The 12,592-nt window shown below is 45.5% G+C and overlaps 2 protein-coding genes across 2 annotated transcripts in view; one reads left to right on the top strand and one right to left on the bottom strand.

Annotated features, from left to right (window-relative positions):
- RGS8 (regulator of G protein signaling 8) overlaps positions 1 to 6,624 on the bottom strand; it is a 32,038-nt gene extending 25,414 nt beyond the window's left edge. Inside the window, exon 1 of the mRNA XM_045027680.1 lies at positions 6,445 to 6,624. Coding sequence (XP_044883615.1) covers positions 6,445 to 6,552 — 108 coding nt within the window. The 5' untranslated portion in view covers positions 6,553 to 6,624. The remainder of the gene's footprint in view (positions 1 to 6,444) is intronic.
- Positions 1 to 12,592, top strand: part of NPL (N-acetylneuraminate pyruvate lyase) — a 119,212-nt gene that overhangs the window by 23,369 nt on the left and 83,251 nt on the right. The window lies entirely within an intron of this gene.

The following is a 12,592-nucleotide window of genomic DNA, read 5'->3' as shown; positions in this document are numbered from 1 at the left end:
TATTGATTCTCCAGATTAGGGTTGTTAATGCATCTATTTCTTGGGGCGAAGTGGGTTATTGGGCAGCCCCGGAATAACCATGGAGACTGATATTTCTCTCCATTACTTTCCTGGGTCAGGGTTGAGTTAATCGGGAACAAACTACGTGCACTGAGTTGATAGATGTGCCATGGCAAATGTAATTAAATTGAAGATAAAGAGAATTATATTTTGCAGTGTAATATTTTAGAAAGCTCTGTGAGGTAGGAGAAGGGTTTATAGCAAATTCCTTCTACAATGGCCCTTGTGTTTTTATTTTAGCAGACGTACTATGCTGGCTTCTATTTAAAAGCTTTTAATGAAACAGCCATTTAAATATTAAATTTGAATACCATCCAGCATTTTAAATCTCTTTAAGAAATCTTTTACAGCAATTTCCTCATGACCTAACAGCACATACACAAAACATAAATGTGTGGTATTGAAATGAGGTTATCAGGGAGACTCTATGGGCACAAAGATTACTGGACAGGACAGAAGCTAATTTCCTGGATCAATAATCTAATCTCTACCATCAAGCTCTTTCCTTCAGGTCCCTCTGCACCTTCTGTAAACTCAAATGTCTCCCTGGTGCCTTTATGTCACTAATGTTTTGCCCATGGCAAGCTGACAACATCCCCCAAATTTATGATTATGAACATACAACTGGTTGTCACCCCCTCGGCATGCCTTTGGTTTGCCCTGCTATGTGAAAACTCTTCTAGAACAACTATATCCATTGCTTCTCCTGTTGTCCCAGACTGTGGCTTGAGCCACTGAGCTGCCAAGTGAAAGTGAATGGCCACAGTCGTGAGGAAACGTGCTTCCTACAGAACAGCAGCCTTTGTTTCTGAAACCGCTAGCTGGCCCAGGATTGCAGCTTTGATGGTCTTGTAGTCAGTGGCAGCATCCTCACTCAGGGCCTGATATGTAACTTGTGCCTCTCCCACATTCCTCCTCCCACTGAGTGAGGACAGAGTAGTACTCTGCTAAGAGGTACCGCAGAAGGCCTCAAGGTTATCATCTGGTCCGATCATAGACAGGGAAGGGATGGCATTCACAGGCATTTTGGAGGGTGTTCCTGGGTTAATGAACTTCTTCACTTGGGCTACAGTCCATTATTTGACTCAAATAATCTCTTGCACCTAGTCATTTAAACATGCTTTTCCCCCCCTTCCAGTTTGGAAGTATGTGTGCGTGTCCATGTGATTCTTTTTTCTTAAGGGTCCATAGGCCTTTGTTTGTCTCTGTTACAGTATGGTTAACTAGCCTCCCTGTTGATTCTAAAGATTTTAAATTCCTCACCTCACTTCTAATTTTAAGGTCTTCTCGGTTAGCTTGCTTATGTTATTGAAAACTCCCTTTCTAAAGTGTAGTGTCACCATGCTACATTTTTGTACAATCCCTCCCCTGAGGATGTTAAGCGTAATTAGACTGTAGGCATTATTATCTAGTGAATAATTACTCCTCTGTCCCCTGCATTGTTTAGGAATAAGTGGCAAGTAGCTTTTCCTGTTGTAGAAGTAGCAAAGAATCCTGTGGCACCTTATAGACTAACAGACGTTTTGCAGCATGAGCTTTCGTGGGTGAATACCCACTTCTTCGGGTGGGTATTCACCCACGAAAGCTCATGCTGCAAAATGTCTGTTAGTCTATAAGGTGCCACAGGATTCTTTGCTACTTCTACAGAACCAGACTAACACGGCTACCCCTCTGATACTTGACACCTTTTCCTGTTGTGTGCTCTACAGCTAGTTGTTCCAAGAAGCACTTTTTCAAGATGCCAAGAAATTGCTTCCATAAACCTTGTTCCACGGTGACATTTGACCAACTTATATCCAGGGAGCTGAAGTCCCCCATGATTAAATTTTAATTAGTCTTTGTTGCCTCTTTGATCTCTGTGGGAAGAGCTCCCAAGAGCCCAAGGGCTTGCACTGGAGGACTAGCTTGCATTGATTGTTGTATCACAGCACTGCCCTGCTGCCCCACTGGGGCTAGCTGCACATTATTCAGCCTAACTAAGTGAAGCTGCAGCCGTGGGTCCTAAGCTGACTTCTGCCATGAACAATATACAACTGAGAGCTTTGTGCTTGGATGGAGGGCAGGTTAAAAGGAACAAATAGTTCTGACCTGGAGCTGAAGCTCTGGAACAGACATACCCTGAGGAAGTCTAAATTGGTGTAATTTTGTTGTTGAGTAGCCAGAAGTGATAAGTTACATCAGTTTAGACTCTCTTAGAAACTCTTATTTTGACTCACCTCTGAATCTAGGCCACTGTTTGGATATGTTTGCCTTGACTTTTTTTCCTTTTCTCTGCCTCTCCTGTTTATTTTGCTTTCCCTTCTTCCTCTCTCTTTCCTGCTGTCTCAACCTTTTCTTCCTCCTTTTCTCTCTCTTCCCATCATTCGCTCCCTATTATGCCTCCTTGCCACTCTCTTCTCACTCAGTGCCTTGCCATTTTCAGCTTTGTATCACTATCCTAAAACCATCTGAATTGGCCACAGGGGGATTCTCCCACTGTAGTGGGGACCGTGGGTGGTGCAGAGATGCCATAATGGTTCCTCTGGCACCCCACCTCCCACATGAGGCTGTTCAAACATACCCAGGAACCAAATTGGCACCTGGGTGGGCCCAGGATCAAGGGACTGCAAACGTAGTGTAGTGCCACTCTTTAATCCCTCTTCTGGAGTGGTGCTGAGCTCTTCTCAGCCACAGTTCAGAATTAGGGCCCAACGAACATCTCTAGTGTTAAACATTACAATCGCTCTCAGTATCTGATGTCTAATATGAGAAGTCCTCCTAGAGATCTCTGTTCAGACAGTGCCATGTTGTTTTGGGGTTAGAATGAAGCACATTGGGATTGCAGCAAAGGTCACGCTCTTGCAGCCTGAAATTAACCCTCCTGTTGCCAGAACAGTGAATTACAACACTAAATAAAAAGGTGATTTATAATATGTGAGAAGGGCCTTGTGAGAAATCCACCAGGTGGGATCTATATTTTTGACTGGTGGTAGCCAAAGTTTGTGGCCCCAAAGCCTGTTTTCACTAGGAGGAGAAACTGATGATAGCACCAGGTATTTTCTTTGGTGCAATTTTGTTTATTTACAAAGATTATACATAAAGTCCTGTTTATTGTTATACCATTATATATTATTATTAGTATATTATTAAGATTATACATAAAGTCTCTGAACACAGCAGGAATCAAACAGTAGGAGAGTTTCTTTGCTTGCTGTTCCAAACCTGCCTTTTCCAGCCAGCACTCTGCACCCCAAAAAAGCCTTGTCTCTTAGATTTCTCATATGGCCACATTACCAGTGCTTCTGTTACTGTCTGCTTAGCTTTCCAGCCACTTCTGTCTCTGCCTGCTTCTGCTCTCTCACACGCAACAAAAAACATTGTGCCAGTCCAAGCTGTAGCCCTTGCATTTAAAAAACCTTAGGGCCATGTTGTTCTGCTTCTCCTTAAGCTTTCCCATGTGCCTGTATTCTGGGTGCTACGTCTGTTTTTTCAGACACTTCTTTATTTTTGTTCTGAATTAAAGGCAGCACTTTCACCTAATCCATAACGACAAGGTTTAACCCAGCTCACAACAATACTAACATGGTCAGAAAACATCTGAGGCTCTAGTTTAAAGCTTTGTGATGCTTCTACTCCCTTTAGACCTAGGAGAGAGCGTGAAGCTCAGGTATTGTGCTGGGGAAGGCAGGACAGACATTGGGACCGCATACTGGGTAGGTGTGGTAGGAAAGCATCGGGGCTCATCCTGTGCTGGGAAGGAAGGTAGGAGAGCACAGGGCTACAGAGTTCCATGAAAATTAAAGACCGTGTTAAAAATACAAATATGAGAAACTTAAAATATGATCCATAGCTTTGTCTTTCTGTATTCAGCATGAGAGTGCCAGCTATTTAAATTCTTACCCTGTGTCAATGACAAAAGCATCTCCTGGACTGTCTCTGGCATCATGCTGTGATTGATGCAGCAGAACAAATCCTTCTAACTGCTAGATGGCTTCTGACCATAGCCTGTGTGCTCAGGATTCAGTCTCACTGATTCCTCCAGGCACGCAGAATGAAAAATCAACCGCAAGGGAGCAAGTAAGGCTCCCTGAGTGGTAATGGCATTTGCATTGGGACGGAGCTGCTGAGATTCTCCTTAAATGTGATGTCTGTACACACACACACACACACAAGTGTGTGCACGTGTGTGTGCATTTTGGAGATGATGCTGGTATGTGTGGAGCAGAGATGCTGAAAATATTTATCCTGACATAGGTCTGTTCAGTGTCATCTTGGAGTCCTCCCAGCTTTCAGCCTCACTGATGCTGCTGATGTCAATATGGCAGTATCTAAACTGCAACTGGCATGAACCCCTGTAAAATGGGGTTTACCGTGGAAACTCTGACAGACCCTTGCTGGAAATGTACAAGTTATAAGTACAAATTATATGTGGTAGAGCCAACTAGATGAGGGAGCAGAAGCAAAAAATTCTGCACATTTGTACATGTGCTGTGACATCAGATACACATCAGAGAGTGGGGTTTGCTGGGCACGGCAGTTAACTTGGTACTTACAGTCTCCCTGAATTGTCTGTAACTGACCTGGAGTTTCCAAGAGAAGGGTATAATTACACTGAACACCTTATAAACTAGCAGGTTCACCAAATACCCATGTTCAGGCTAACACCTGGAGGTTGCAGTTGCATCCCATTACAGGCCCAAGTGATGTGCAATTAGAAATCCATTTAATAGGGATGGCAGCTATGTCCGCATGTGCTTATCAGACCCGTCACCCACAGGACACACAAGCCCCATCTATAGAGTGGTTAGGGCTGTTGGCCACTCCTCAGAGGTGCAAGGTGGTACAGCAGACTAGCTCCCAATCCAGCAAAGGATTTAAGCACATGCTTAACTTTAATGGGCAACTCCCAGTATTCAATTTAAGCACATACTTAAGTGCTTTACTAGATCGGGATCTTAATGTGCCATCTTTCATCTGGGGAGATCGCTGTTCAAATCTGGAATAGGACATAAATGAAATGTGCTAGATGGGCTCACCGTGTTCTCCAGGAGATCTTTTTCCGCATAAAAAATACCACACCATTCAGCTCAATTCTCTGCTCAGGAGGCTGGACTGGAATAGCTGGAGTATCACAGATCTGGACTGAGGTACACTGGCAGAGTTGTGATTTTCAGGATTCGCATGCATTATTCCAGCCCTAATGATTAAGCACCCACAGCGTTGTGTAGAAAGCTTTCAAAGTAACTGCTCAGGCTATTCCCACTGACTATAAGCCAGCGTTATCGGTTTCTGTGTAGGAGAGGCCTTGTGGTGGAAAAAGAAGCATGCTGCAGAGAGGTGGCATGGTGCAATGAGGGAGGGGCATGGGGTTTCAGTACCAGAACAGCAGGGTTCATACTGGTCAGAACTGAGGTGCATTAGTAAAGCTGTGTGGGCACTTGGCACTAGAATAACAAGATTAATATGGGTCAGGAGTGAGGTGAATTGATGGGAAGCCATACTGAGAAGCTTGTGTAGACTTCAGTGCTACTGGCCCCTCTTATTTCACGACCATTCTAATTTACCAGATTTCACCTCAAGCACTGAACATAAAACAAAAATATGGAAATTGTTACAACAGAGTGCACCATGAGTAGTAGTTATCCAACAGCCAGTATGGAGGGTAAAGACAGCCCTCCTGGACTAGCTCTCGCCTGCTCCCCACTCCCAACTCTCTTACCATCTGCACGTTTACACTACATCAAGCGCTTGGCATAGTTCTGTCACCTCCGACACATTCTCCTTTCACTCAAATTAGTTTTATTTTTAATTAACTGAGCAGTGGTGTTAATCACTCGTGTTAGTCACCATGGCATGAATAACTTGGATGCAGAGTATGATCCATCCTTGTAAAAAAAAAATGAATGAAACTAAAAATATAGTGAAGACCTCGTAACTATAGCTACCAGGGTAAATTATTGTTATTCTAGCAGTGTAAAAAGACCACAGCTACTCCCCTTGAAACAGATATCACCTCTAGAACCAGAGTCCCAGCTTCTAGTATGGGCCCTGACAAGGTTTGGTGAGGCATGGAGGGGGGCTAATCGGAGGGAATACACAGCTCTTGCTGCAATTGCTAATTGGAAACAGTGTCTAGACTTTTTAGGCCATTCATAAGAGGCCACAGAAAGATTAACATACCAACAGAAGCAGTATGGTGACATTAATTGAGGTGACAGTCAAAGCGGATCTCTCCCCCACCCCTTTGCAGGCCCATTGTTCACCACAGGAATTGGTGCTAGAATAAAGAAAAAGTCAACACCAAGGAGATTACATCTGAGCTGAGAACCAAGAGGCCTGTAGCCCTGTCACACAGAGGCCTTTCCCGGAAGCTTTCCTACATAATAATGAACTCCTAGGTCTTACCTGTCTTGTAGCTGTCAGCATGGTGGTGGCTACGTGGTTTTGGCAGGTACTTGATGGGCATGGCTCGTCGAGGCCCTGAATGACAGGGTCTGCCGCCTCCTGGTACATCGGGGAGCGTGAAGGGCAGCCAGCCTGACCACAGTTATCTCTAGAATAACTGCAGCACCGTGCTACTCTCCTAGCTTCCTAGCTCTGCATCTCATGAAAAGAACAAGAGCTGGTGGAAGGAGGAGGGGGTTATGAAGGAGAGAGAAGGGGGAGAAGAGAGAGAGAGAGGACGCTCTCGCAGATGCATACACACACAGTGGATAGAGACACACAGAGACTTGTGCAGGATGGCACAGCCTGTCTAGCTCTCATTATTCCAGTGCACTGGCTGCTGCCTAAGGCTCACTCCCCAGAATTCACTTGTTTCTGCATACGGTGGTGGGAGAGGGGAGGGGAGAATGATTCCCAGGAGATCACTGGAGGACGGGAAGAAAGGAGGGTTAGGGCTTACCTGTTTTTTGGTTTATTAACCTGGGAAGGAAAGGGCTGTGCTAGAGGTGAGAAATAGAGACTGTTGTTATAGGAAACAGTGGGTGGTTGTGCTCATACTTCTAGAGTCACATTCTCCTGGAGATAAAACAAACAGAAATCCTGTGCACAGCTGAAGAACAGGGGATCGGTTAGGGCTACTCTGGCCCCAGAGACACCAAAGATATGGGCATCCTGAGACAACCAGGAAGGTGTGCTGTGCACACCTTCTGAACCAGGGTCATATAGCTTTCAGCAGCTGCCTATGGTCCCTTTTGCCTGGGTCGTGCCATAATGGGACCAAAGGGATTGAGTGGGGCAGCATGAAGCAGGATGTATTTCCTCCTCTTCGGCTGCTGCAGCGGATAACAGCAATCAGCTGTGTGTGATGCCATCTGTCTGGTCCTGGGCTCGATGCTCCTCCAACAATGGTCCCCAAATCCAAGGGATCCTGCCATAATCCTCTCCAGGGAAAGGCACAGATTGCCACCTCTCTGAGCGTTTAGGGTGGGATTTTCAAAGTCCCATTGCAAGTGAGTGGGTCTTGTGCTCCTAGCTCATTTAGGCACTTTTGAAAATCCCACCCTTATTCCTCTTTATTCAGATCTAATGGTGTACTGCCTGGATGGGCTGGATCTGGCTTTGGACACTTGATTTACTCATGAGGAAAAAAAGAAATGGGTGAGATGGTTAGGTGTATCACATACTCTCCCGGCAGGGTCCCCCCTCATCCTGTTAGCCACCTGTGCCAAGCTGCCAGGTTGCACCCTAAATTTTCATAGAGGCACTTGGAGGTTTAGTTTTCTGGCTGCCATTAATAAAAATCAGTGGTGTGGTGCAATGAAAAACTCAGTGCAAGCTTTGAAAGGTCTCCCGTGTATCAGTCAATGCACAATCCACCTGTTACACTGAGAGCACACAACACTTCCAGTGTCATTTATATACATATTCATTCATATGTCTTTGTGACTTGACTAAGGTCACACAGTAGTCTATATCAGAGCAAAAAATAGGCCTCTCAGCCCTCCTGGGTCACAGTCAAATGCCTTAATCACAAGGCTATCATTGTGCTTCATGGCCTAGGCCCTAGATATTCAGCCACAGGAACATGGCTTCCTTATGGGTCACTCTGTATGGGAGACATCAGTCTGTATTTCAGTCACAGCAGGCAAACAACACTGGAACAATAATTAATGTTTTAAAACAAAACTGGACAGCTCCTGACCCCTGATCCACAGCGGGACAGGGCCCTACCTGCAGCAAAAGCAATGTGGATCTGTTGCCCACAGATGAAGATTTTGGGAGTCCATCCAAGGCTCCACAGCGGCTCCTTCCTCATTTCCAGGCAGCAGAATTTGGGGACAGGAGTGGGGCAGATGAGAAGCAGGGCCAGAGACTATGGGGCTGCTGTAGCAGCTATAGAGTGGCTTCCCTGCCCCTTGATGATGGGGGGAGGTGGTGGACATATCTCCTTTCCAGCCCCATGGAGCTTTCTGCACAAGCCCAGCTGCTCAGGTGTGGTTCTGGGGGAAGGATTTGGCCCACTGGAAATAAAGGTGAACTAGTGGCAAGATGTCCATTAATGAATGGCAGTGAGAGGTTCAGTACAGCCCCATCCCAGGATGTCAGAGAGAGACTTGGGTAGGACTAGAGAAATGAGGGGGCAATCACAGAATACGAAGAAACAAGGGGTTGGAGTTATGGAGTCAGACCCGTCCTGCAAGAGACAGAGGGAACTCTGCAGGAAAGGTTGCCACCTGAAGTACAAAAATCCGGGACCTTTAAGAGGAGGAGCCAGAGTTGGTGGTGTGGTGCCTTGTACAGTTGTGGGGAGCAGGGATGGGAGGGTGAATCAAGGCCTAGTTGATAAATACGGAGCTGGTCTCTGCTCTCTCAGTAAGCCAGGATCCTTCACCCCCTATTGGCCTGGCCAAGCCTGTTCTCGAGTTGAAGGTGCTGTGGTCACACTATGGGGGTGGGCAGAGCAAGGGCAACTGGGCACAGAGGAGCAGGGTGGTGGGGCCAGGTGAGCTGAGGAAAGGCAGCTGTACTGCATGGCTGCCAGACTGGACACAATGTGAGCCTTCTCCTTTCGGGCTGAGCTCCTTACCACTCCTCTCCTTCATGCAGACCTTTGATCAAATTTGGGTTGAGTGGTGTATTGCTACGCAAGTGACAAAACCCAGGACTTTAAATGTCCTTGGGAGACGTACAGATTTCCTGGAACAGCTACCTCCAAAAAGGGATGATCCTGGGAAAACCTGGGCAGATAGCTATCCTATAAGAATGGCCATACTGGGTCAGACCAATGGTCCAGCTAGCCCAGTATCCTGTCTTTTGACAGTGGCCAATACCAGGTGCTTCAGAGGGAATGAACAGAACAGGGCAATTTTCAATGATCCATCCCCTGTCATCCAGATCAAGCCCCTTGCAGCCTAACTGGGAGAGGTGAGAAGAAATATGAAGACAGCCTCCTTGGTAAGAACCAACACTCTGGGGGAGGTATGGGGCTGAGTCCAGCCTGAACAAGATGGAAGGAACTCAGAATGGACTAGAGATACCGTGTAGAAAGTAGCTCCTCCCAGAAGGAATATGGGGATAAATATTAGGACTGTGCAAAAGGTTTGCCCAAAACTGACTCAAAATCAGGGTTTGGTTCCTAATTTGATCTCGGTTCCTCAGCCATAAATATTACTAGACCGGGGAAAAGGTCACACAAATATCCCCAAGTAGCAGAAGCTGAACCACCATGTAAACCCGAATGGGTCAGTCATTGCCCACCCCTGTGAATAGACCTCACATGAAACTGGAAACCAGGTGTCCGGCACCATAGTGATGAGTGGTGCACAAAAATCACACAGGCCAGAAATGGAAAGATTTTCTGGGATTTTAGATTATAAGCAATGTGAGGTAGCAACTGCCTTTTTCTTTGTTTTAAAAAGTCTAGCTAAATAGGGTCCCAATCCCAGTTGTTGCCTGTAGGTTCTGTAGTACTACAAATAATCCACAATAGTGCTGTCTGAGATTTCTCCCCCAGAGCTCTAAGGTTTTAAGCAACATTCACTATCCACATTTTCTCCAGGTATTTCAGCACTTGCACGTTACACTGAGTTTCTTTTTAAAGAGACCACTCACAGCTGTCTCCTTTCTGAAGTGCATGACCATCTGCTCTGTGTCCCAAGCCATGTAACCATCCACCCACTCCGTGGAGCATATAAAATAGGACCATCTGCCTCTTCTCAGAGCATGGTTACAAGATCAGTTTTTGGCTTTCAGTAGAACAGAGAAGATGGGGGTGGATGGTTCCTCTCTGAAGAGGTTCACACCATGGTGCACAGAATTTTACAGGCTGGAACGGTATTGGGGGCACTCACAGGATAGACTTAGCCCCATCTGTCAGTCACTAACTGTGAATGCTTTATATTTGCAGGAACAGAACAGTTCCTCCCGTGTGAGCCAAGGTTCCAGCTGTGTGTGAGAAATCAGACAGTTTGTTTTATGTGTGTGTGAAAGCCTAAACTTAGAGAGCAAGATGTTAATTCAGGGGAAAAAATAGGCCATATTTATGTAACTGTGAAAAGTCACAGCAAAGGATACAGCTCTGATGAGAGAGAAATATGTGCTCTGGGCTAATGGCAGAAGCATTTTTATTCACTCTGCTTTGTTAAAAGATCCAATAACTGCACATTCATCACCCTGTGCCATAGAGAACTGGCTCTGAGGCACTTTCAGCTGAGGATAGAGGCCTTCTGTGTTAGTGTCTCCAGGGCTTTTATTTTTTCTGGGATTATAGTAACTGAAATGTGGAAGCCTGGCTGAATGAGTATTACCAGTGGCAGAGTCTTTGTATTAGGAGTAGAGCTTTAAACTCTGCAGGAGTATATACTGCTGGAATAAAGGGTGAATACATCCAAAGCCATGCAGAATGGCTTTGCTGTTGGAGCCTTTGTCTGCTGACAAAGACATCTTCAGCAGTAGATGTTGCGTACATAAAACATGTAAATCCCTTGTGTGTAAACAAAAGCAAAGTCTTCATTCAAAGTAAAACACCTGGGCAGTGCCCTTACAGGATTAGCAGCTTCCCTAACTTCATAGTTCTCTAGTTTGGATTCTTGCCTCTGAAAGTTCTCACAATTGCCTTGCTCTCTGAAAGGAGATTCAGCTGCACTAATCTCCACCTAAACATGACAATGATTCCTTCCCACTTGAATTGGGTCACTGATCTGTCAATACGCAGACTTGGAGGAGTGTAAACTGCAGAGTCAGTGACTCAGGATAGGTCTATACCAGGGGTAGGCAACCTATGGCACGTGTTCCAAAGGTGGCACGTGAGCTGATTTTCAGTGGCACTCACACTGCCGGGTCCTGGCCACCAGTCCGGAGGGCTCTGCATTTTAACTTAATTTTAAATGAAGCTTCTTAAACATTTTAAAAACCTTTTTTACTTTACATACAACAATAGTTTAGTTATATATTATAGACTTATAGAAAGAGACCTTCTAAAAACGTTAAAATGTATTACTGGCACGCAAAACCTTAAATTAGAGTGAATAAATGAAGACTTGGCACACCACTTCTGAAAGGTTGCTGACCCCTGATCTGTACATACAGCGCTGTAGCAGTGCAGCTATACCGCTATAACTGCAATGCTGCAGTGCATCTGGCAAAGACACTCTATGCCAGTGGTGGGCAGCCCACGGGCTCCATATGGCCCGTTAGGGTAATCCACAGATAGGCCATGAAACAGTTTGTTTACATTTGCATGGCCGCCCGCAGCTCCCAGTGGCCACGGTTCACCATTCAGCCACTGAGAGCTGCAAGCAGCCGTGCAAATGTAAACAAACTGTCTCGTGGCCTGCCAGTGGATTACCCTGATGGGCCGTAGGCCGAGGTTGTCTACCACTGCTCTATGCTCTCCTGTCAGCATAAAAAAACCAGAAACTATGTCAGCAGGAGAAGCTCTTCTGCCAACATAGCACGATGCACACAAGCACTTATGTCGGTATAACTTATGTCCCTCGGGGGGTGGAATATTCACATCCCTGAGTGACATAAATCTTGCAGATATAGTCTTTGATATATGTTTGAACAATGCTAACTAGTCTTATCAGTTGTAAGTACTACTGAAAAGAGGTAACAGGAAACTTGGGTCATATGGCAGGCCTGTCACACATGCAGGTTGGATGGAAATGGTGCTGCACCTGGCAATTTGCCTGAACTGGAATTTGAGAAGCTGGGATACGTACAAAGCAATGGACAAGCTTAGAACCATGTTGCAGCACCGAAGTTCCAGGTCTCAGCTGTTCCCTCACATGGAAAGTCTCAGACAAACAAAACTGAATTTTGTGTGGTCTCTTGGTCCACCACCACCTCTTTACTTTATCCATCAGTGATTGATTTTAGGTGCCTGTCTTCAGGGCCGTCCTTAGGATTTATGGTGCCCTAGGCGAGATTATTAAACTGGTGCCCCTGTGCCTGATCTGCTCTTAGCAACACAAATATAAGCATACAGTATTGGAAAAGTTGCCACATTCACGTTATTAAAACCAGTTTAACTTAATTAAGCACACTGTAATGCTGATGCACTAGCACTAAAGAAGTAGCCCTATAGAAAAAATTCTGATTTGACAGA

This window comes from Mauremys mutica, chromosome 8 (assembly GCF_020497125.1).
Source record: "Mauremys mutica isolate MM-2020 ecotype Southern chromosome 8, ASM2049712v1, whole genome shotgun sequence".
NCBI lineage: Eukaryota > Metazoa > Chordata > Testudines > Geoemydidae > Mauremys > Mauremys mutica.
Note: the sequence above shows the minus strand (reverse complement) of the source record. Positions and strands in the feature narration are given on the sequence as shown.